Source organism: Polypterus senegalus, chromosome 13 (assembly GCF_016835505.1).
Source record: "Polypterus senegalus isolate Bchr_013 chromosome 13, ASM1683550v1, whole genome shotgun sequence".
NCBI lineage: Eukaryota > Metazoa > Chordata > Cladistia > Polypteriformes > Polypteridae > Polypterus > Polypterus senegalus.
In genome coordinates, this window is record NC_053166.1 from 108,766,184 (window position 1) to 108,790,412 (window position 24,229).

Sequence of the window (24,229 nt, forward strand, 5' to 3'; positions counted from 1 at the left end):
GTCCTTTTACTGATGTATTTAGTTTTTCTTACAACATAAATCGAACTGAGCTGTTTTAAAGATCTCCTTGCATAGAAACACATGAATATTATACTTATGATAGTGTCTGTTCCCTAAATCTTGTTTATAATGAACTAAGTTCCTGTTAAGATCTTGTTATATGGAAGTAAGTGATTAATAAATTTACTAGGTAGTCCGTGTGTTTGTTTTTTTTTTTTTTTTTTTTTTTCTTTCTTTCTTGTTAATTTTAAACCAGAATTTATTTATTTATTGGTATCCTGGTTTTGGTGAGCAATATATAATGATCTACATCTTACATGTGTTCACAGCCTTAATTTGTATATCAGCCACTCATTAATCAAGATTAAATTCAGAAGTATTAAATTTTGTAAGATTGTTTATATTATTGACACTAAAATCTGATCCACTGCACAGGCCTCATTTTTAACACTGTGCATAGAATTCACACTAAAACGTGACGTATGGACAAACTGGAAATGTGAGTGCACACACAAAAATTCAGATCTATAAAACTGTGCATAACCAAAGTTCCACGCACTTTCCCTTTATAAATCCCAATCAATGTGAATTTTGCATTTGCATATCACCACCCCAACTCCTCTCTAAATTTTGTATATTTGAATATGTGAATCAACAAAACACTAAAGGGAAGAGGCTATTTTTATTAAGACAATGGCAAAAGCTTGTGGAAAAAAGAATTTCAGAGAATGCAAAGTTTGGGCAAGGAAAGGTACTATTTGTTGGCTTAAGCAATGGAATAAGCAACAAAAACAAATTGATGGAGTAATACAATACAGCATGGCAGAGACACTTGATAGTTCAAGGTGCAAAGTGCTGAAAATAAAAAAGAAGAGGTCAGATATCAAAGTTTACATGCATATTCTATTTCAGACAATATTACAAACCCCTGTGTGAAGAATGTGACTCCAGGAGGTAATGGTGCTGCTGTGCCCAGCACATCTTCCGGCACTGGCTGCACACACACTTCTGCCTTGAAAACCACAGGGCAACCATCTGGGTGTCTGCTGACGGATGCTGTTCTGGAGTCATAAAATGCAATAGTGGATGCTTTAAGAGATGTGATCATTGGTCTAAGGAATAATGGGGCTGTACTATGTTTAGTACCAGTTTGCAGAAGTTCAGTTTTATTGCAGTTTATTAAAGGGTACTGCTCTGTCTAGGTTTTAATTTCAATGAGGCAAGTTGTGAGCTGAGAAAGCCTTGATGAAGTTTCACTTTTGACATTGAAATAGAATTGAGTATGATCTGCCTGAAAATGTTAACCCAGTCCATAGCTAAGAATGATATGGCCAAGGGGAAGTGCATAGATACAGAAGAGCAGAGGACAGAGCACTGAGGAACCCCTTGTATGACTTGCACTGAGCTGGATCTGCTGTTGCCAAGACTAACAAACTCTTGCTTGAATGTGCATAGTGATGCCAGTCATACGTGACATTCTATTGAGGTGTCGTCCAAATGCTTTCATAGACCGTAATTCTGAATTATACCATGGAACTGAGCATTTAAAGGAGCTGTTTTATTTAGTGCTGATTGAATGGTTGAGTTATAGTGATCAACAAAGACTATCTAGTGTTGATGGAATAGGTAAAGACAGATGAAGATCAGAAATGGAACTAGCAAGAATAGGACAGATATTTTTAAGGTTTCTGAAAGAGATTTAATGTTTACAGGCAAGAGGAGGAGAGAGGTAATGAGACAGTGAAAATTACTACTTTATGATCAGAGTCCCAAATCACCCTATACGTATTGCCAACAGATAAGCCAGATGTACAGATCAAGTCTAATATATGACCACCAGAGTGAGTAATAAAATAATGTTGCACTACGTCAAAGCAGTTCAGTAAAGAGAGGAATTCATTTCTCTACTTACATGTAGTATTGTCAATATGGTGACTAGCTGTCCTTAAAAGGACTGCTTGTCCTTGGCTATAATAGTTGGAAAAAGCAGTCGCAGTTTTTATAGATTCTCCTGCTATAGATGATGTACTGCTCACAGCTCCAAGAAGATAGTTCTTGAAAATTGAAATCAACTTAGAAGCCAGTTATAATCATCTATAAATATGTGCTCTCCTTTAATTCTTCCATTTGCAGTGTCTTCTAACAATACTAAAGCAGCTATGATAGTTGGAATAATTTGTCATGCAGTTCACTATTATATTGTTACAGAATGATTATAATCAGGTGAATTAAATTTGTAAACAATATGCAATTAATTTCGGTGTATGTGATAAATCCATGTCATGGATGCAAATGTGAAAAAGAAAGGGACACCACACAAATTGTAACACTGCTTTGACACTCGGTGCCACCTGTTTGCAAAACTGAGCAGAAACTTGTGTATGCACGGTGTGAGGCTGCCATGAAAATGTCTGTTGCTTTACAAAAACGTTTAGTTTTTATACATCTGAAAGTGTGCATGGAAATGGGTGTACACAACATTTTTGTGAATATGTACCATTTACACATGAGGCCCCAGGTGTTTAAAGTAACATCTTTTAATCAGATATTGCTTTGTATCTTTTATTGAACTGATTTAATTAAATTCTCCTTTACTGATTCTTACACTTCCCTAGTTTTGGTTTTAATCCTGAAGTTCTATACTGACAATAATATAATTTAATTGAAAGCATTCTTCAAATTAGAAGCTACTTGTTCTGTATTTTTATTTTGAATCTGGATGCACAATTACTTATATATACAGTATATTAGCAGTATGCATATTATTATGGTCTTTGTTTTAATTAGATTTCTAATTTAGCCTGGTTTGCATTTTAGTGGGCTTTTTAAAAGCAGGTTATTTACAGTGAAGCTCAGACAACTAACTTTATTTATTTTTTAAACAGACTTAAGGAAAATGAAGATCAGAAGGAGATAAAAATTGAGCCTGCTCAGGCATTGGAAGAGGTTGAACCTTTGCCGGAAGACTATTATACCCGACCTATTAACCTTCCAGAAGGTAAATCATTTTCTTTAATGTTTGCTCCCATTCTTTGAAAATGAATTATAATTTGTTTTTTTAGCTGTTGTATTTATCCAAGATGGTATACAATAATATGATGCATTATAACTATTTAGAGAGATGTTTTAAACTTGGAGCACAAATAAGATTAGGGAAGATCTACATATCTAACCGGTGTACAGTATACTATCTTAAAATAATCTAAATTGTAAAACTTAACAGCCGTTGCCGATTTTGGTAGCTTGATCATTCTAGTGCATGTGGGTCATTTTATCTGAGTTTTTTAGTTATCTGTAAAGCCTACTTCCATCTTAGGATCTGCATAAGATAAAAGCTTTTCATGTTTTATTATTTTAAACTATTAATTTGTATTGGATTTCAATAGGTGCTTTTGATGTTGATCGATAGGAAAAGACTCCTAAATGTTAAAAGTAAAAATATGTCCCAACAAAGAGATCTACATTTTTTTTTCAGTCAATAAACACAAAGTATTTGGTACAGTGGAATCCCTAGCTTTTTGTAACTCAGTAGGAATTTATAAAATCTGAAAAGTAAATAGGCCAAGGTCATTCACATATTTGTCAATGGACATATTTCTAAAGTTCTTTGTAAACTCCATTGGTCCTAACAATCTGCTTTAATCTTGCATAGTACAAGTAAACCATGAAGGCCCCATTTCATTGGTATAAACAGCATTTAGGGATTTGCATTATAAAATTTCTATACATACTAAAAACACTTGCAAATGATTAAGACTGTATCAGAATAAGGGCTCATTCATACCTAAGCATTTTAGTAGTGAGTGTCTTTTTGGAAGCAATTTTATTGGAAATCGCTGCCTCTTATCTAAGCCAGAAGTCAAGCAGCTCATTGAAACAAATATATATTATAATGTCAGTGTCGCTGTGCATTTGTGTACTTTGGTCATCAAGAGGCAGCTATTATGGGAGAGGTCAAGTGTGCACATACTTTGCAATCAGGTGACAAGAATTCACCCAATAGTACAGTCATGTGAATAAGAAAGTACACCCTCTTACATTTCTATGGTTTTACATATCAGGATATAAAAAAATCTGGTCCTTACCAGACTCTAAATTTACAGTAGATTCCATTGTGTCATTAGTTATTTAACAGAAATGAAGCCAAAATGGAGAAGCCATGTGAGAAAAACTAAGTACACCCCATGATTCAATAGCTTGTAGAACTACTATTTAGCCGCAATAACTTAGAGTAATCATTTTCTGTATGACTTGATCATTCTCTCACATTGTTGTAGGGGAATTTTGGCACACAGTTCTTTACAACTTTGCTTCAGCTCATTGAGGTGTGCGGGCATTTGTTTTTACATAGTTCTCTTAAGATCCCACCACAGCATTTCATTCAGGTTGAGATCTAGATTTTGACTGGGACATTGCAACTCCTTTGTTCTTTTATTTTTAAGCCATTCTGTTGTTTGCTGCTATACTTGTGATCATTGTCCTGTTTCATGACCCAATTTCAGCCAAGCTTTAGCTGTCAAACAGATGGCCTCACATTTGACTCTAGAATACTTTAGTATACAGAGTTCATGGTTGACTGATTGCACAGTGCCCAAGTCCTTTGGCAGCAAAAGAAGCCCAAATCATCACCTCTCCACCACCACCATGACAAATTGGTTACTGATATGCTGTGTTCGGTTTTTGCCAAATGTGACACTGTGCATTATGGCTTAACATCTCCACTTTATCTCGTCTGTCCAAAGGACATTGTTCCAGAAGTCTTATGGTTTGTTCAGATGAAACTTTGCAAACCTAAGCAGTGCTGCCATATTCTTGTTAGAGAGAGGATGCTTTCTCCTGTCAATCCTTCCAAACAAGTCATACTTGTTCTGATTGTACTGCCTTTTTCTAATTGTATTCTAATTAACTTTACCATTTAACAAGCAAACTGAGGTTGCAGAGTCTGAGATGTAGCTTTTTGTAGTTTGCGATTTCTCTGAGCTGTCAGCCTTGGGGTGAAGTTGTTGGGATGTCCACTCCTGGGAAGATTGACAGCTGTCTTGAATGTTTTCACTTGTGATTAATCTTTCTGACTAAAGAATGATGGACTAAAAAATTGTTTAGAAATTGCTTTGTAACACTTCCCAGATTGATAGGCAGCAACAATTGCATCTCAAAGATCATTGCTGATGTCATTCCTCCTTGGCATTGTGTTAATACACACATGAATGCTTCAGACCCGCAAACTACCCAAATGTCTGCTTTTAGTGAGGTGGTCACATTTGTTGACGATCAGTTAATCAAGCGCATTTGATTAGCAGCACCTGGCTGTTCCTTACCTTCATAATTCATATATAGAAGTGTGTACTTAATTTTTCCCACACTGCTTCTGCATTTTGGCTTAGTTTTTGTTAAATTAATAATGATACCTTGTAATATGTCATGTGCTGTTGTTCATTTGAGGTTGTATTTGCCTTATTTTAAGACCTGATAAGGACCAGAGTCTCGTATAAACGGTGAGTACGCACAAAAATGTTTCGTAAGCCTGTTTCCACGTTCAAATCACGATGTATAAAACCTAAAGTTGACGAAAAGCCACGCACATTTCCATGGTAGCTCATACCCTGGTGTACGCAAATTCTGCGCTGTTTTGCAGACTGGCGGCACCCAGTGTCAAAGCAGTGCTTCTGCTCCAGTGTGATTAGCCTTTCTTTTTTAGATCCATATCCCTGACTCGGCTTTATAAATACACCAAAATTAACTGCATATTTAATGCATCTGATTGTAATTAACCTGTAACAATATAATGGTCCACGGAATGGCCGAACTATTCCAAATACCATAGATGCTTTAGCGTTGTTACTGCACCTTCTTTTTCTTCTTTCAGCTGCTTCCGTTAGGGGTTGCCACAGCGGATCATCTTTTTCCATATTACTCTCACTGCACCACTCGGAGCGGCTCGCACGACAAACGCTTCAAAACCTTTCTTGTACGGACCTCGCGGTTCAGAAACAGTTTCATCCCAAGAACTATAAATGCATTCAGTCAGTCCAAGTACTCCTTGTAGAACTGTTTGTACTTATTAGTACAATCACCTCACTGTAAACTTGCACTACAGTTATAATATTGCACAAGCTGAGCCACTTTATAAAGCGCGTATTTACATATGATGACGAAATCATTTTTAAGATGAAATTCAGCCAAATGTTTGTTATTATACAGATAAAACTTAATTTAAACAATCTATATTGTTAATAATTAAACATGTGAGGACATGGTGTCGCTGCGCTAGCAAGGATCTGGCGCACCATTCACGGATTGTTCCTGCCTTGCGCTGTATGCTTGCTGGGACTGGTGTGACACTGGAAGGATAGAATAATTAAACATGAACTACGAAGATATGTCAGTGTTCCTTAAAAGTTTTGAAGAATCACATTGTTTGTAAATAACTTTAACAAGTAACTAAAATAAAACTAAACCAATACTCTCATAATAGTTTTCTGTTGCCACATTTCACATATCCATTTCAGATCTCTGCATGATAAGTGCACCGTCCACAACTTTTGCTTCTTGCCTTACAACCAGTATTGATACGATAATCACTGGCTCCCTGTTACCCTTTTTGGACAGATACATTTTACTCACATATATTTAATTCAGCATGAGCTGAGGAGTAAATTTTATGTTCAGTTTATTTTGAGTTGATTAATGCTGTGCCTGATAACCCCTTCTTCGCCAGATGTTAATTGATGACCGGATCAGGTGCATACATGAAGCTGCAACAACAGCAGCAGACAATTTTTTTTTTGACAAAATAACGGTTTCATGATTATTGACACTTGTGTATAATCCTGGAATTCTTCAGGATGCTGCTTCTGCTTCATAGCGAGTCCAGAATTGTCCTCTCAACTCCCTTTGCTGCCGATCAAGATAAACCTATTATGTGTAGTCATGACACTAGTAACACCTGCGTTTCATTATTGTGATCATTAGGATTAAAAGTACTAAAGTAATGGAAGACATTCTTGAAATACAATAGCGATCTTGCATCCTACAACAGGGAAATGATCTTAATTAGGATTGTCAGATCAAACATTGCTATCTATACTAATAAAAGGCAAAGCCCTCACTCACTAACTGACAGACTGACTGACTCATCACTAATTCTCCAACTTCCCACGTAGGTAGAAGGCTGAAATTTGGCAGGCTTATTCCTTACGGCTCACTTACAAAAGTTAAGCAGGTTTCATTTCGAAATTCTACAAGTAACGGTCTTAATGGTCGACAACGTCCGCCATGTTGAATTTTCTTATTTATGGCCCCATCTTCACGAAATTTGGTAGGCGCCTTCCCTGCGCTAACCGAAACCAATGTACGTACTTATTTCGGTGATATGACGCCACTGTTGGCCACCATATTGAACTTTCCAATGGTCTTTGTTACTTATGGGCCCATCTTCAAGAAATTTGGTACGCGGGTTCCCAACGCTAACTGAATCCTACTTACGTACGTATATACGTCCATAGCCTGCAGCTTGGTCACCGTGTGAGGCGGCATTGGGTCCCCCATCCCAACGCCTCCCACGTTGTTGGCTGCCTGCCTATATGAGGCCGTCCATCGCTCCGGTCTCTACATTCCCTTTCTTGCTTCGGCACAGGATTCTTTTTATTTAATCCACGGTTTCCCCACTGTTTTATTGTTCGTTTATTACGATTATAGTTATTGTGTAGGTATTTTAGACTTACTTTACATTGTTCCTTTATCGTTCCAACTGTACCCCCATTAACATGTCTATCGAGGTGATCACCATCGATCTAAGAACTGTCACTTACCGAGTGGTTTCCATGCCCGGAGATGGTACCTGCCTTTTCCATTCTCTTTGTTGCATATTGCACGGCCATATCAGGCCCACTCTTGATATCCGGAGGAGCATTGTGTCTTATGCATTGAATGACTGGGACAGGTTCAAGGTGTGGACTGATGGACGGTACAGGAGATAATTATACTACACAGGAGCGCACTATAAGAGTGAAATGCTTAAGCCCTTCACCTATGGTTCTGCATGTGAGTTGATGGCTGCCACTGAATTGTTCGGTTGTCGCTTTCAAGTGTACTGAAATGGCCAAATATTTTACACCTTTCGACAACTGCCAATGATTCGCAGGTGACGATTTCAGTAGTGGACACTTTGATATTTATGAATGTTTAAACTCTCAAAAGCTGGATGCAAAGTTATCGATGAAACCGGTTGTATGCTTACAACGTTTGACAGATGCCAAATGTTACTTCAACACAAGTCCTGCAGATACTATTGTAATTGAAACAAACCGTGAAACTCAAACCGATTATGACAGCAGCAATCCAAGCTGTGAGATTTCTAAGACAAAATTACTTTTCACATGGCCAACTGTATGTTGCATGCTCAAGAGTATGCTCAGCGCACAGCTTGGTCATATTACAACCGGAGGGCCGAACTGACAATGTGGTATACAAAGAGATCCTTAACAAATAATTATTGGTATATTTTCCCTCAGTTTAAAAAGGTTTAATTTTCTTCTTAATAAAAATTTTAAGGCAGTACTTCGCCGCTGCGTAGCATGGGTATTTTGCTAGTTTGAATATAATTCTGATTTATTTAGTAAAGGTGTTATTCAAAAGTAAAAGATGACATTCAATTTTAAAAGAACAGTTACCCCAGACACGCAAAGCTGAAGAATTTTATAGATCTGTCCCACAATCTGCCTTTTCAGAATTTCGAAAGGCTAGCTTGATATCTTTATTATAAAAATATACTGCCAGACCCCTTCACAACATAGTTTTTGTTTTCTTTCTTTCAATGTCGCTACTCTGCACTTTGACCTTCAAGTTTACTCAGAGCAGTTTTTCTCAGTTCTTACAGACCTAATTTTGCATCTGATTTTGACCCATTCACTCTTAAACCTGAGATCCCTGAAGAGTCTCATCAGTTTCAGCACGCCTTGTCCCACAAGTAATCTGTTGTCTCCTGTGGCTGCTGGTTTTACATATAATGACTATAATATTAGTTACTATAATATTAGTTTTTTTATTAACATACTGCTGCATTTGTAAAGAAGAAAATCAGTAGACTGATTGTACTGGCCCTGACTTGATTCTGTTACAATCCCACTTTTGTTGTTGAGTCCACAGGAGTGGCATTTTTTACTGAAAGACTCAATGTAAATGATACTCTGCTGCTGCCCAATATACACATTGAAAATAATAAAATGTCTGCCTTTAACTTGCCTACCTCTTTCCTGTTCTTTTAGTTCACTCACTATTCTTACTCTGTTGCTTTCTTACAAACTAACTCATATTCGTCCCGATTTAAAAGCATGTTCACACCTAGTTTATTTGGTGCAGTTTTTTTGGACACCAGTCACACTGTGATGCAGACAAAAACAACTATACTGAGATCCTTTGGAAAGGGTAGTCTCAATGCTGTACCAAGCAAATGCTGGACCAAAAAGTATGAACATGATCCAGCAAGAGAGTAATCCAACTACATGAAATACACTGCATTAGGGGTGAAAATGTGTGTACTTAGGTAGTCAAGCTAAATGTCTGCTTCAGTAATTAAGGAGTCTCATTCACAGTATAATGACTCAAGGATTAAAGTGGAGCATTAACAAAATGTAACAATAATATATACATGGGTACAAATGTAATACAATGCGCATAAACAATATGTACAATTGCTAGTCTGTCACCTAGTGTAGCCTCAGTCTCCCTTGCATGCGGGCCTATCAGAATACATACAGACGTATCAAGAAACGAATAGCAGTGCTCCGTAAAACCGACCATGAAACCCCCAATCTTGCACTATGAAAGTGATGTGCACCAGGAGGGTGACCTATCAGTAAATTCTTTGATCTATGTAGTAACTGTTAACCAGACATCAATAAATATATTTATAGGCTTCACTGGACTGACACAATTTACATCGCTTTAAAGTTTTGCAGTGCAAAATGCAACCTTAATAAATAGAAACTGAAACAAAGCAACAATCAATCACTTGATTTGGAACAAAGAAAACTAGGAGTATGAAACTGGTTAGACTGTCAATCAACACTTCCCACGGTGGAGCCCTCATATAAAGTGTTTTCCTTTGCACTCCACCCCCAATCATGCTGTGTTAAAATACTAATGTAAAATTACAAATACTGGAGCAAATTACGGTAACAGCTTTTGTTTCTTGTAATGATTAAAGCTCCTTTTTGAGGATTATTTTATATTTGAATATTTACTTATTTTTAATTTGAATATTTGAATCCTATCTTTTGTCTAATTTGATAGCACTAATGTCAATCATATTTTTCTTGTAGAACACTTCTTTGAAAATGCAGGAAAAAACTCTCTAAATACAACCTGAAAAATGCAACACAAATGCTGAAAATTTACAAAGCTTGGGTGTGAATGTGCCCTAAGGTGTATGTTATTAGAAGTTGTGTTTAACTTTAAAATCATGTGAATTGTAGGAGGAGATCAGAATATGTTTTGCTGCACATCATAGGTTTCTTTAAGTGTAATTCCAGAACAATTCACTTAATTTTGAAAAAATTAAAAAAATGCTACATAGTTCTCAAAAAATGTATAAGTTTGCTGATTCATTTGTAAAGTTAATTGCCACCAGAAATAATTTGCTCGCTTTTAGCCTGCTTTAAAGGTAACGGGCATCATAATTTTTAACATTTAGAAGCCTTTGAGAGATGTCAAATATCTCCTGAACCAATAGAGATATTTGAATGATGTGAAAATATTTTTTCTCAACATAAAATAAGGATTGTTTTTCAATTGTCATTTGTTCTGAATGAGTTTTCTTCTTTTTTGATATTTAAATTATTTTGAAAATCATTTCCACTTTTTAATGCATCCTCTCTTTTGGGGTTTTTTCAGTATGTTATCATGGAGATTCATGTTGTAGTCATTTTTTGTTATAAAATTACATTAATAATTATAATACATTATTACTAAGCCATTGTTTGAGTGGTGAAGTCTTGAGCTGCCATTCCTCCAATGTGTTAACTTTATAATAAATAGCATTCTTATTATAATCAATGTTTATTTTTAGGTAACTGCATAAATTTTTTCAGCATCCTTGAAACTCTCAGTTCTTTTTTATTACAGGAGCAGAACTAAACAATTTTTTTTTTTTTACATCTAATGACATAATTAATAACTGAATTTTATTAATAATTTGTGATTTCTGACAGTTACCACTCTTCGGCAGCGTCTTTTGCAGCCAGATTTCCAGCCAATCTGTGCTTCACAGTTATACCCACGGCACAAGCATCTGCTCATCAAAAGATCTTTACGTTGCAGGGTAAGGAATATATGTCGTAAAAAATTATACTTAGTGAACTGATGGGTAAATATTTTCTCTGGTCAGTTCTCAAACATGCTCATTTTATTATCTGTCATGGTTTTAAAGACTTGTTCTTGTAGTAACCGTTAATTTATATATAAAATAGAGAGAGAGACGTCTGTCAAAAACTTTGGAATAAAACAAATATACATAACCATATTACAGACCTTCGCTTCCTTATATATAAAATGTGATACGGTTTGCATATTTAAAGCTGGAGATCCACAAAGGGAGAAAAATGAGTCGCATATCTTAAATAGTTTTTATTCTTAAGCTTTCACAACCTATCAAGTGTCATTATCAGAGGAAAATTATTAAGCATACAGGAATCGGACAATATGTAGCAAGTTAAGGGTATTTTGTCACTGCTATTAAAAGAAAATTTTGGCGCAGTTAATCAGAAGCTCCACCTTCTTGCCGTCATTTTCAAATTGTTTCTTGAAAAATAATGTGAAAAAAATCAATGTGATTTTTTTTTTTTAATGTTGTTATTTTCACTGTTTTCAGAAATGTGAGCACAATTTAAGCAAACCTGAATTTAATCCAACCTCAATTAAATTCAAAATTCAGCTTGTGGCCGTGTAAGTATGCCATTTGAATTTTTTTTTTTTATTTCAATCATGTTTCTATTTTTCAACAAGGTATTATGAATTTAAATAGAAATAAAAGCTACATTTGAACATAGTTATATAGTTTAGAAGTAAAATCGTGTAAAATACAAAAATGCAACTGAAAATAAAATTGTTATATTGGAATATTTTGAAGTTATTCTTAAATTTTGCTTAAGTGTTGCTTGAATCATTACTTGGTCAGCAAGTTTCTAGTTTGAAAGTAGTAGAAAAATTGTGTTGATGGAAAGTTTAAATTTGAAGCTTAATTGATCGTAGGATGCAAAAACATTATCAATGTACAAGTCTCTAAATGTTTTCATTCCAGACATTTTCCAAGCATTAAATACTGTGTATGTTTGAGAGGGTGGAAAGGAGTGGTTGTCATATAGAGTTGCAACAGATAAAAGCTTCTGCGTTTTAAAGTGCTTCCTACATTGGTTCCATATTCTGAGTAAATGAAGGGCAATTAGATTATTAGTGTATTGTTTATTGTTTGTATTTACTTAGGCACAGAGCAGGGAATATAAAGATGTTCTTTGCATATATGTTTGGGCCAAACCCAGATTTGTGCAGTGTGGCAAATAGGTAGTCCCATTCAATCAGACACATGCTTTTTCTGCATCCAAAGATAGTAAGATCTCTGGGGTGTTAGATTTAATGGATGAATACATTGTATTAAACAGATGTTGAAGATTAGAAGATGTGTCTGCCTTTAATTAATCCAGTTTGGTCTTGTGATATTACAGAAGGAAGCACTTTCTCAATCCTTCTAGCTAGAACTTTGGAGAGTATTTTAACGTCATCATTCAGGAATGAGTTAGTCTGTATTCAGATTGTAGTAAGTCCTTATTTTTCTTGTGAAAGATGGAAGTTAATGCTTGTCAAAAAGTTTGAGGTAGAATTTTGTTGTCTTTAGCTTCTGTAAATGTTGATAATATTAGTGGCGCTAACACATTTGAATTTTTTTATAACATTCCACTGGGTAGCCATCAGGACCAGCTGCTTTCCCACTTTGAAGTGAGTTTATGGTGTCTAGTAATTCTGGGAGTGTCTGAGGTTTATGCAGTTCCATAGCACTAATAGTATCTAGCTGTGATATCTGTAATGAATCAAAGAATTAGATTGTGTCTTACCTTCTTTAGACTGAGTAGAATATAAGGACTTCTCATACTCTCTAAATGTATGGGTTATATTTATGTGGTCTATGATTTTTATTTCTGTCTGTGTTGGTAGTTGCTGCTGTTGCATTGCAGACTTCCTGCTTGTGGATTTGTTGAGTTAAAATCTTATTGGCTTACGTGTTCATAATAATGTCACGATTTAAAGATGAGTTGTTCCTTTTCTTTAGTAGTCAAGAGGTTAAATTCTGATCACAAAACCTGTCTTTTCCTATAAAGTAGCTCATTTGGAGACCTGTCATTTTCTAGATTTATTCTGATAATTTCTCTGATTAATTCAGATGCCGACTTTGTTTCCAGGTTATTTTTGTGAGAAAGACCTGAAATGTCCAACTAAAAATTCCTTCAGCGTTTCCCCAGTGTATTCCTGTAGAAACCTATGAGGATGCATTTGTCCCCAGAAAATAATCAATTTGCTTGGCTATGAATTCTGTACAGTGCTTGTTCAGCTAATGACAGGGGGTTAAGACGCCATCTACAAGATGATTGTGTAGGGTATAGTAAGTTAAGATCCATGATCAGATGGGTGGTTGGAGACAACAATACTGTCATACTTACACGATTTGATAATGAACAAAAAATTGTCTATGAAGAAATCAATTCTTGAATAGCAATGATGAACTTAAGGAGGAGGAATATGTTTTTAAGGTTAGGATTTAGAAAACCTCCATTGGTCTGTTAAGTTCTGATCCATTACAGACTGTTATTATTTTTGCAGTATTAGCTGTTAGCACCATTCAAGATCCACATATATGTCTGACAATACAAATAGGATAGTTCTGCCTATTAAGATTCTCATGCCCCTAGTTTTCCTTGCACAGCTGAAGTGAAAAATTTGGCCAATATAATCTCTTTGCAACCAAAACCGGTCCTAATGAAAACGCTATCTTGGCATTTAAACCTGTTAAAGTAGGGAATACTTTATTTTTCTTAAGTTTAGACCTAGATTTCATATCATTGCCTGGTGTTATGGCTATGAAGCCTATTGTTGTGTTAGGATTAGCAGTTACTAGGGTAGCTCTTTGGCATGGTTTAAGAGGCTGTAGCTGATATCAGCATTGTGTAGACGGTGTTTAATACTGTAGTGTGTAGCGCATTTAGCAGCTGTTGCAGGTTAGAAGTTTGAGAAAATACAAATGCAGTTATTTTCAAATATAATCGCCTCTTTCAGTCTGAGAAGGGAAAGGAAGTTTTGTTCAGCCTGAAGTTTGTTGAAACAGACAATAAGGCTTTACAATTTTGAGGTATTTGATCCACATATACAGTAGGCTGCAGAGATCTTGGTTTGCCCGATTTAAAGTCCTCTCCAATTATTTTAGAGACTAGTTCAGCTATGAATTACATGGGTTGGACTCTAACGTTTTTCAGAGAGACCATCGATTCTGGTGGTGGTCCTTCTATATCTGTTTTCCAGCATTGCCAGTTTGTGGCCAGTGTTATTTATTTTATTTTTTTTTAAACTATTGTCCCGAGGTATCCTCAATTTACATTATATGTGAGTATAAATAAGCATGAGCAGCAAAGGTAGGGTTCAGAAAGACAACGGATAAGGATAAGATAAATTTTCATCAAAGTCAAAATAGGCCTTAAGGTACAGTGCAGCCTAACGGAGACTGTGCCTGGAACAGATGGGCAAAGAAATAGATCTACCGGACCTGACACTGCAGCATCAGCTCTAGCCGAAAGCAAAAGTGGGAGTGAAACTGTAAGCATGGCAGGCAAGCAGGATTTCAATTACAAACACATTGAATTTTCCTTTTTTTGTTCTTTAATGTTGATATAAAGCTGGTATGGTGTACTCAAACTAAATGCATTCATTATTTTCTTTTTTTTATATTTTTATTTAAGAAATTACATTCCTGAAGTAAGAATAATGTCGATACCTAATCTGCGATATATGAAGGCAAGTGAAATCTTCAGCTTTTGTTTCTTTGTGTCTTTTTCAATTCTTAAGTTTTTTTCCTCAATTTTTCTTCCACACTTTTTGCAATAGGAATTAAAGTGGGAGGTTGTGTTAGTTTATTAAATAAGACTGTTAATACTTGAGCATTTTGTTTAAATTGAAGCTTTTATGTACATGAACCTTGTGGCCAAAACCATAGCTATATTATAGAGCTTTTGAGGGGAATTTGGGATTGCTTTTTATTGTATTTAAACACATTGGAGAAGCAAAATACAAACTCGGAACAAGAAGTCCTAATGGGCAGAAACTCGGTGATTACGTTATTGTTTGGGACATATAAAGGAAGGGGGGTAGATTCAAAAGGACAAGCTGAGTGAAGACAAGTATTTGAAGAACTAATAAGAGAGGTACAAGTTTTGGAAGTTTGAAACAACTTTAGAAAAAGGGTCTGTTGTATCTGTTCCTTTGAGCAATCAGCTAAATAAACTGACAAGAAATAAACAATGTGTTTTAATAAAGCAATGCATTCTGTGGTATACAAATGAGGTAAGCATTATGAGACTGATACGCAGAAGTTGGGAAGAAGAGTTATCAGTTAGAATGTTTATTTGAGGTCTGATAAACTTAAGTAGTGTGTATCTGCATGGAAGATGATGTGAAATGAGGGTTTTTGGGGAGTTTTGCTTATCTTGTATCTGCTGATTAGCATAAAATAATTCTAGGTTGGTATGTAGCAAAGACCAACAGTAAATTCTCAATCGTCTGATTTTTGATTGATATAATATGCTAAAAATTGCCATCATGCTACAGTATATAAGAAGCATCTCATTTGGCATAATACTGAGAAATTTAGACACTAATGTGCAGCAGTTGAAATGGAGGGATGACGGCATCTAATGTAAGAAATAAAAAAAATAAAAAGTTTAGCATTCTTTTGGGTACAGGTGTAGGCAATTCTGAAGTTTCTTTGAACTATCATGCAGTCTAAGAATGAAAGCACAGCATAACCTAAAATATAACCCAGTGAAGAAATAGCAGATTAAGGCTGTGCCATGAAGGGACATACTTTAAAGGAACACCTCAGTTGGATTAAGAAGAATGGCATCTTTGAAATATGCACATCTGTTTCTTCTGGTTATACTAAAGCAAAGCTTGCAGTATTGACAATGATTTGAATCATTCAGGTTGGATCTTTTCTTTTACTTTTGACTGCTTGTATTTAATGCCTGATTTCTCTGCAAATTAACATTTGTAATGAGTAAAGTTTGAATATTTCCTCACTGAAACTTTTTTTTGATATCATCTGCCCCAGTTTGCTTGTTCTGTTAGAATGGTGCAGCCTTTTCAGGGGTAATGATAAGATGGCTTCTAGCTAAGTTAGGTCTTTGAAGCTGAGTTCACCAGCCCTGGCCATATTTCTTTGTTTGAGTTTTTGCAACCCTTTCAAAGCAGGATTGTGACTCATGAAGCAGCTTTTGACCCTTGCTAATTTATTTATAAGTTTCTTTTTATTTAATGTGTATCTTGGCAGGGACCAAAACATAACAGGCCCTTGGCCACCATTGTGTTTTGAAATACAAATGATGAGTGAATGTCACATTGGGATGTACATGTAAATTTCGGCTACAATTTAGGCAGTTCTAGTATTGGATTGTTTACCAATATCAAAAGAACCTTAGAGTTTAAAGTACCTCTTGTGTACACTTTTACAAAACACTTCTATTTGTACTTGATATGCTGAAAGATAAATATAAGTAATCAAGTGCAACTCGACTTTAGTTGCACTAGTCTTTTATTTTTCCACTGTAATCCTTTGTTTGTAATATATTTAGAATATCCACAAGACATTTTATTGAAATAGTCGCCTGTAGCTTTTTTTTTTTATTCATTCTGTATCAAATGGATTTCTAAATCAGAGCGGTACTAGGGTGTTATACTGTGTTAACCATTACGAATGTTGCTCAGTGTGGTTAGCTGTTGCTGTATGTATATGCAGTGTTCCTTAGCTTGTTGATGGGACTATGAATATGTTAACCTGTTTATGTGCCCCACTGTTTTACTAATCTCTGTCTGCCTTGATAACACTTAGTGAGAAGGCAGAAGCCTGGTTTTGTTAAATCCATGTTTAAATGAGCAAGTTATCTTTTGAATTTCTCCTTTGTCAAAATGCTCTGATCTCATTATACTGCACCAAAAAACATTAAATATTAATAGCCACTATAAATCCTCCAACAAGCACGAAATCTGTGATAGTTTTCTTGATTTATATAAATACATCTAGTCATTCATGTACTGTAAAGTACATAACATCCATCCCCTTTTTACATCCCCAACCTGAGCCCCTGGTCGTTCATTGTATGAACACTGTGTTATCTGATTACACTGTTTCAACATATCTATAGAAAATAACTGGATTAAAACTAAGATGACACTTAATTAATATTTTTCTTTTACTGCATTGCATGCAGCACACTCTTTTCTACTTGACATTTAATCTCTGCAAAGAAACACCACCAGTACCTGTGCATCATGCCTTACACCCAGTGCTTCTGCAATAATAATAGTCGTATTTTTACTTCAATAAAAATAAGTATTGCATTAAATTGATAAGAGTAATCTCAATACTTGACACACGTTACTTTTTACAGTACATGTTACCCTACCCTACGAGATTGTAGTGTTCAGCTCAGCTTTGTATTTTTAGCACATCAGTATAAATTTAATGATTTCTGAAATACCGAGACAGATTATTTCATCCAGGAGAAGGAATAATGAGAATAATTGAGATCACCCAAGCATTTGCCTCAGGAAGCTTATATTGTGGGTAATAATAATAATACATTTTTTGATATAGCGCCTTTCCCATGCTCAAGGCACTTACAGAATTTAAGAAAGAACGACAGGGTATACAGTATATATCCATCCATCCTGTTACGCTTATCCGAGGTTGGGTCGCGGGGGCAGCAGCTTAAGCAGAGAGGCCCAGACTTCCCTCTCCCCGGCCACTTCTTCCAGCTCTTCCGGGAGAATCCCAAGGCCTTCCCAGGCCAGCCAGGAGACACAGTCCCTCCAGCGTGTCTTGGGTCTTCCCCGGGGCCTCCTCCCGGTTGGACGTGCCCAGAACACCTCACCAGGGAGGCGTCCAGGAGGCATCCTGATCAGATGCCCGAGCCACCTCATCTGACTCCTCTCGATGAGGAGGAGCAGCGGTTCTACTCTGAGCCCCTCCCGGATGACTGAGCTTCTCACCCTATCTTTAAGGGAAAGCCCAGACACCCGGCGGAGGAAACTCATTTCAGCCGCTTGTATTCGCGATCTCGTTCTTTCGGTCACTACCCATAGCTCATGACTATAGGTGAGGGTAGGAGCGTAGATCGACTGGTAAATTGAGAGCTTTGCCTTACGGCTCAGCTCCTTTTTCACCACGACAGACCGATGCAGAGCCCACATCACTGCGGATGCCGCACCGATCCGCCTGTTGATCTCGCGCTCCATTCTTCCCTCACTCGTGAACAAGACCCCGAGATACTTGAACTCCTCCACTTGGGGCAGGATCTCTCCCCCAACCCTGAGAGGGCACTCCACCCTTTTCCAGCTGAGGACCATGCTCTCAGATTTGGAGGTGCTGATTCTCATCCCAGCCGCTTCACACTCAGCTGCGAACCGATCCAGAGAGAGCTAAAGATCACGGCCTGATGAAGCAAACAGGACAACATCATCTGCAAAAAGCAGTGACCTAATCCTGAGTCCACCAAACCAGACCCCTTCAACACCCTGGCTGCGCCTAGAAATTCTGTCCATAAAAGTTATGAACAGAATCGGAGACAAAGGGCAGCCCTGGCGGAGTCCAACTCTCACTGGAAACGGGCTCGACTTACTGCTGGCAATGTGGACCAAGCTCTGACACCGGTTGTACAGAGACCGAACAGCTCTTATCAGGGGGTCCGGTACCCCATACTCCCTGAGCACCCCCCACAAGATTCCCCGTGGGACACGGTCGAATGCCTTTTCCAAGTCCACAAAACACATGTAGACCGGTCGGGCAAACTCCCATGCACCCTCCAGGACTCTGCTAAGGGTGAAGAGCTGGTCCACTGTTCTGCGACCAGGACGAAAACCACACTGTTCCTCCTGAATCCGAGGTTCGACTATCCGACGGACCCTCCTCTCCAGAACCCCGAATAGACTTTTCCAGGGAGGCTGAGGAGTGTGATCCTCTATAGTTGGAACACACCCTCCGTCCCCTTTTAAAGAGGGGACCACCACCCCGGTCTGCCAATCCAGAGGCACTGTCCCCGATGTCCATGCGATGTTGCAGAGACGTGTCAACCAAGACAGTCCTACGACATCCAGAGCCTTAACACTAGAATTACCAGAGCCTACGAAAAAACTCGTAATTCCGTCCCACCTTAAACTGCTTCTTAAATCCCTTCACACCTCTCCGCCAGCGTCCTTTGTCTTCTAAATGTGCTGATAAAGAGAAGCCGGCTATTCCATCCCCCCACCAATTTAGAACGTGCACGAACTTCTCTCAGCTCAGGCCTTGATTGAGTATCTGGGAGTGAAGTGGAGTTTTAGAGCGGAAATAATAGATCGTTGTTTGGAACACACGCATTTCACGTCTGTTCCGTTTCTACAGTAATCTGTGTCAACACATTGTTAAAACAGAAACTTTTTTATATTCTAGTAGTAGATGACAAAATGTAGGCATAAACTATATAATGTATGAAGCCTGAAGTCCATATAGCAAAGAAACATTTTCACAAGAGTAACACAATTGCACTTTTATTCAAACATATAACTGCAGAAACAAAAAGCCGCCTTAACATGCGACATTGACACCAGTTTACTGTAACTGACTCCGTGGCTCAATAGACTCAGCCCCGCTTGAATCAAGGGTCGCGGGTTCGATCCTGCGCACCTCCGTTTTGAGAAGTAAACTGCTCTTGTCTTACTGTTTTAGAATAAAAGCATACATTTGATTTCAGTCTGTAACAGCCGGTGCAGTTTATGATCCTTGTAAAGGTTAGCTTTTTTTATTCACTTTTCACTCTCTCAGTCGCGTTCAGAATCAATCCATACAACCCCATCTGACACGGCTGTTTTCACTAAAGACGCGCTATAGCTCTGCAGTGTACCACGATGCATACTAACGCCCCACCTGGTTCTGACACACAGACGCTGGCGAAGCTGCCTTCTTCGTATCTCACCGTCACTTGATTTTCTTTTTATTCAGTTCTGCTCCATCCAGGTTTTAATTTCACTCATCTTTTATTTCTGACCTCACTTTGACCACGTGTATCGTGCCTTTTTTTTTGAGACTTTTGAATTCCACTGCTTTCATAATCTATAACCTGCTCTGCATCTGTATATCGCCAACGTTTGTGAACATCTTTACAAAGTTTTACTTTGTCTTTTAATTCTGATTCCGATTGGACATGCTTTTTTCCAGTTCCACTTGTTCCAGGCTGTTATTACTTTCCTTATTTTCTGAATTTGCACCTATTCTTTTTCTTTTTTTTCTCTCCAACCCTTTTGAGTCTTTTTTCTCCGAGTTGCTTTATATTCACTTAGTCGTCTACTTTTCATTTATAATGCACTAGCAAAATACCCGCGCTTCACAGTGGAGAAGTAGTGTGTTAAAGAAGTAATGAAAAACAAAAATAAACATTTTGAAAATAACGTAACATGATTGTCAATTATATATATATATATATATATATATATATATACACATACACATATATACACATACACCCTTTGGGGTGCGAGCAGCTGTTGCTGGGCGTGCCAGAATCCATCGAGACAGAAAAACATTATTTGTGCAACTTCTTAATTTATCTATCTATTCCTAAATAATTAAATGGGCAGGCTATTTCGTATCAGTGCAATACGCCGCTTGTTAAAACGGATGACTTCCGCTCTTATGTGAACGTAGTGCTGCGTGGATATTATGAACTATCGTATCTGTTCAAGTTCTATTTAAATTTTAAATATAAGTAATTTTTATTTAGTCGACAGAAATATCTTTGGTAGGAATGCAAGTTAAATTTAGTCATCATTGCATACATTTTTCTTCACCATAGAAATGTAAAGACTAAATTCAACTTACATTCCTACCAAAGATATTTCTGTCGACTAAATTGAACCTAATTATATGCAAATAGAACTTGAAAAGACATAGTTTTTCGAATCTGAGGGTGCATTTTAGATCGACTTAACGCGCACTACATCGAGCCCCGTGCTATTGTGCTCTTGCCTGCCTGCCTCAATAAGTCACCATCGCTTCGCTCTTACTTTTTTACCGTTCATTTAATCATGGGCCTCTCTACAGTTTTGTTTATTTTCGGGTTGTAATGTTTATTAAATTTACGTATCATCTGGTCCATTGGCGGACCGTGCATCTCACACCTAGGCCTTCAGTACTGCTCCGTCTGAATCAATCCACCCCTCAAAAACTAATTTATGGTTATAAAAAAACATCTTAATATGCAGAAATACAGTATAAAGAGCCTCTGTATCGCAGATAACTCCTGTAGCCACAATAAATGCCTTTATTGAATAGACAAACCAGGGGTGAACAAGACTTGCAATATTTAGGAAAATCGCAGCATTTTAGTCACAAAAAATTCGTATTTGTAAACAAAATCCATCTCTTTCCTCAAAAACGGTTCAATCACTCTGACGTACGGATTATCTGTGCACCTCAGTTCCATCAAAAACTCCCTTTCTATCGCCATCGAAGCTTATGCTGAAAGTCGAACCTGCGGCTTCTAGCCAATCAATGGGTCTGAATATGGTGACGTCGCTGTACGCCTGCTAGAGGGCCGTACTGACACCAACTCAAAATCTGATTGGTTGAAGAAACAGGTTAATCAACATTTATTTTGTGTTAGAGTGCCTGCACAATGAATTGTGAAGTCTTCTCTGCCTGGCAACAAATGATGGCTGAAATGTGATTAGTTAAATGCTTTAATATGAAAATACATGCCTGGAAGCAGCACAACCATCGGAAAAGCTGTGAAAGGAAGCGGACAGACTATTTGGAATTATTTAATAAGTGTTCATGGACAAAATATAATTACCATCAGTTTGTGATTCAGATATTTTTACTTATGAATATGCTAAGCACAGTCCTTCACCCTCGAATATTTACCTTATATAGGAAGGCACTCAATTACGTGGGAGGCGTGATGACGCCAGACGCAACTCCGCCTCCTGCGGCCATCGAGCTGCAGTCTATTACAGTATATGGACGAAAAAATAGGTTCCAGTTATGACCATTACGCGTAGAATTTCGAAATGAAACCTGCCCAACTTTTGTAAGTAAGCTGTAAGGAATGAGCCTGCCAAATTTCAGCCTTCTACCTACACGGGAAGTTGGAGAATTAGTGATCAGTGAGTGAGGGAGTCAGTCCAGTCCAGTCCAGTCGTATAGATTGTCCTTATGCGCTGAGAGCCCTGGATCTGCATGTGCTCAAAGCCTTTTCACGACTGAGTGTTTTGCTGCCCGTGGTCTTGTGTAATATTGGTTGTAGGTAGGGTGTGTCTTGCAAGAATCTCATGTTCTACGTCCCCGCGAGACAGTCCGGGGTCAATCTCTTGGCACAAAGTCTCATGTTTAAGGTCCCCGCGAGATGCTCCGTGGCCAATCTCTTTTGTCTCATGGGTCTTAAGTGTCTTCCGTGATCTTCACGAGAAGCTCCTGTCTCGTATCCCTAGTGTTTCTCTCCAGGATTTTTGTTTATAATGGAGAGATATTATAAACACTTTTTTTCCACACATGAATTTTGTTACCTCGTTATTGCCCGGTGTCCGCCTGAGTTCATTGTTTTTCACCTGCTATTTTATACTTCTGAAAATATGAGCGGTTGTACCAGTTACAGATTTTTCTGATTTGGTAACCAACTTGGTTAAAATACAGCAGGTATTATTCAAACTGGTGTATAGGGTTTAGGTGCGGTAATAGTTTGTTGCATGGTTGCATAGTTGTGGATTGTAATAATAGCCAATAATAATAGTGATCATCAGTGCAAAATTACTTACAAGTAACAGCAACATTGTGCAAACTTGCAATATAGCTGATTAATAATATCTCTCTATTATAATAAAATAATCTTGGGAAAACAGATTTTTTATCTGGCGAGAGACACATGTCCCACGAGACGAGACTTTGTGCCAAGAGATTTAACCATGCCTGGGGCTGGAAATAGAGTAGATGGCAAAGTAGAACGTCGTGAACAATTCAAAAACGTTGGCGCGATACACATGCAGAGCAGGTTAGAGGTAACGGAAGTACGAAAATTCAAAAGTTTCAAAAAAATGATAGTAAAGATCGCATTAGCACTAACAAATGGAAATTATTACTCGGTAAAATAACAGAACAGCTAAAAAGAGATTGAATATATAGTATTGTTTGGATTTAAACTTGAAGTTGAAGGCTTATAGATCATCTAATTCGTGTAGCTGTCAGGGAAAGTAGTGTTTCTTCCCAATGAAGAGGCATATCCATAAGAATTGTGTGGTGATAGTGAAATCCCACAAAAGAAAATTTCAAGCCCTGCGAGACAAGACTTTTTACAAAGAGATTTCAGAAATGTCCTGCCCACATCTAAAACATTTACAACCACACACAGTTCAGTTACTTCTCATTTGTGTGAATGCTATTGTCAGATACAGTTTGTGTAGAGAGAGAAACTATATTCACTCATGGATATTTATACATTGCGTTATCATGATGTAATTCCAAGCACAGAATCAAAATTCAATGCAATATTGGCGAAAAGAGATCGAATATATGGACGTAGGTGATATGACAGAAGTACAGTGGACCCTTGACTTACGAACACAATTGGTTCACGAGGGTTGGTTGTAACTCAAGTTGGTTGTAAGTCAAGACTATTTTTTCCATAAGAAATAATGTAAATACCCATAATGCGTTCCGAACCTCCCACAGCAGCACTTACTTAAACTTTTCATAATAGAAAAGGGTTGTATAAAGTGCATAATTTACCAAAAGCACCAATAATTTTTCTAATGTACTAATCAAAAAGTGCCTAGACTACCAGAAACAACAATTTCATACTGCACTCACCATTTAAGTTGACATCTTTGGCTTGCAGGAACGGAGGAGGAGGAGAATGAAATGGAAGGTGGTTATTGTTTGGAAGGAGAG

General features: G+C 37.3%; 1 protein-coding gene across 3 annotated transcripts in view; it reads left to right on the forward strand.

Moving 5' to 3' along the window:
• Positions 1-24,229, forward strand: part of dctn4 (dynactin 4) — a 72,669-nt gene that overhangs the window by 42,475 nt on the left and 5,965 nt on the right. For all 3 annotated transcript variants that reach the window (XM_039773985.1, XM_039773983.1, XM_039773984.1), the window contains 4 exons: positions 2,886-2,998; positions 11,211-11,320; positions 11,870-11,943; positions 15,000-15,054. In XM_039773985.1, the coding sequence (XP_039629919.1) occupies positions 2,886-2,998; positions 11,211-11,320; positions 11,870-11,943; positions 15,000-15,054 (352 nt within the window). The remainder of the gene's footprint in view (positions 1-2,885; positions 2,999-11,210; positions 11,321-11,869; positions 11,944-14,999; positions 15,055-24,229) is intronic.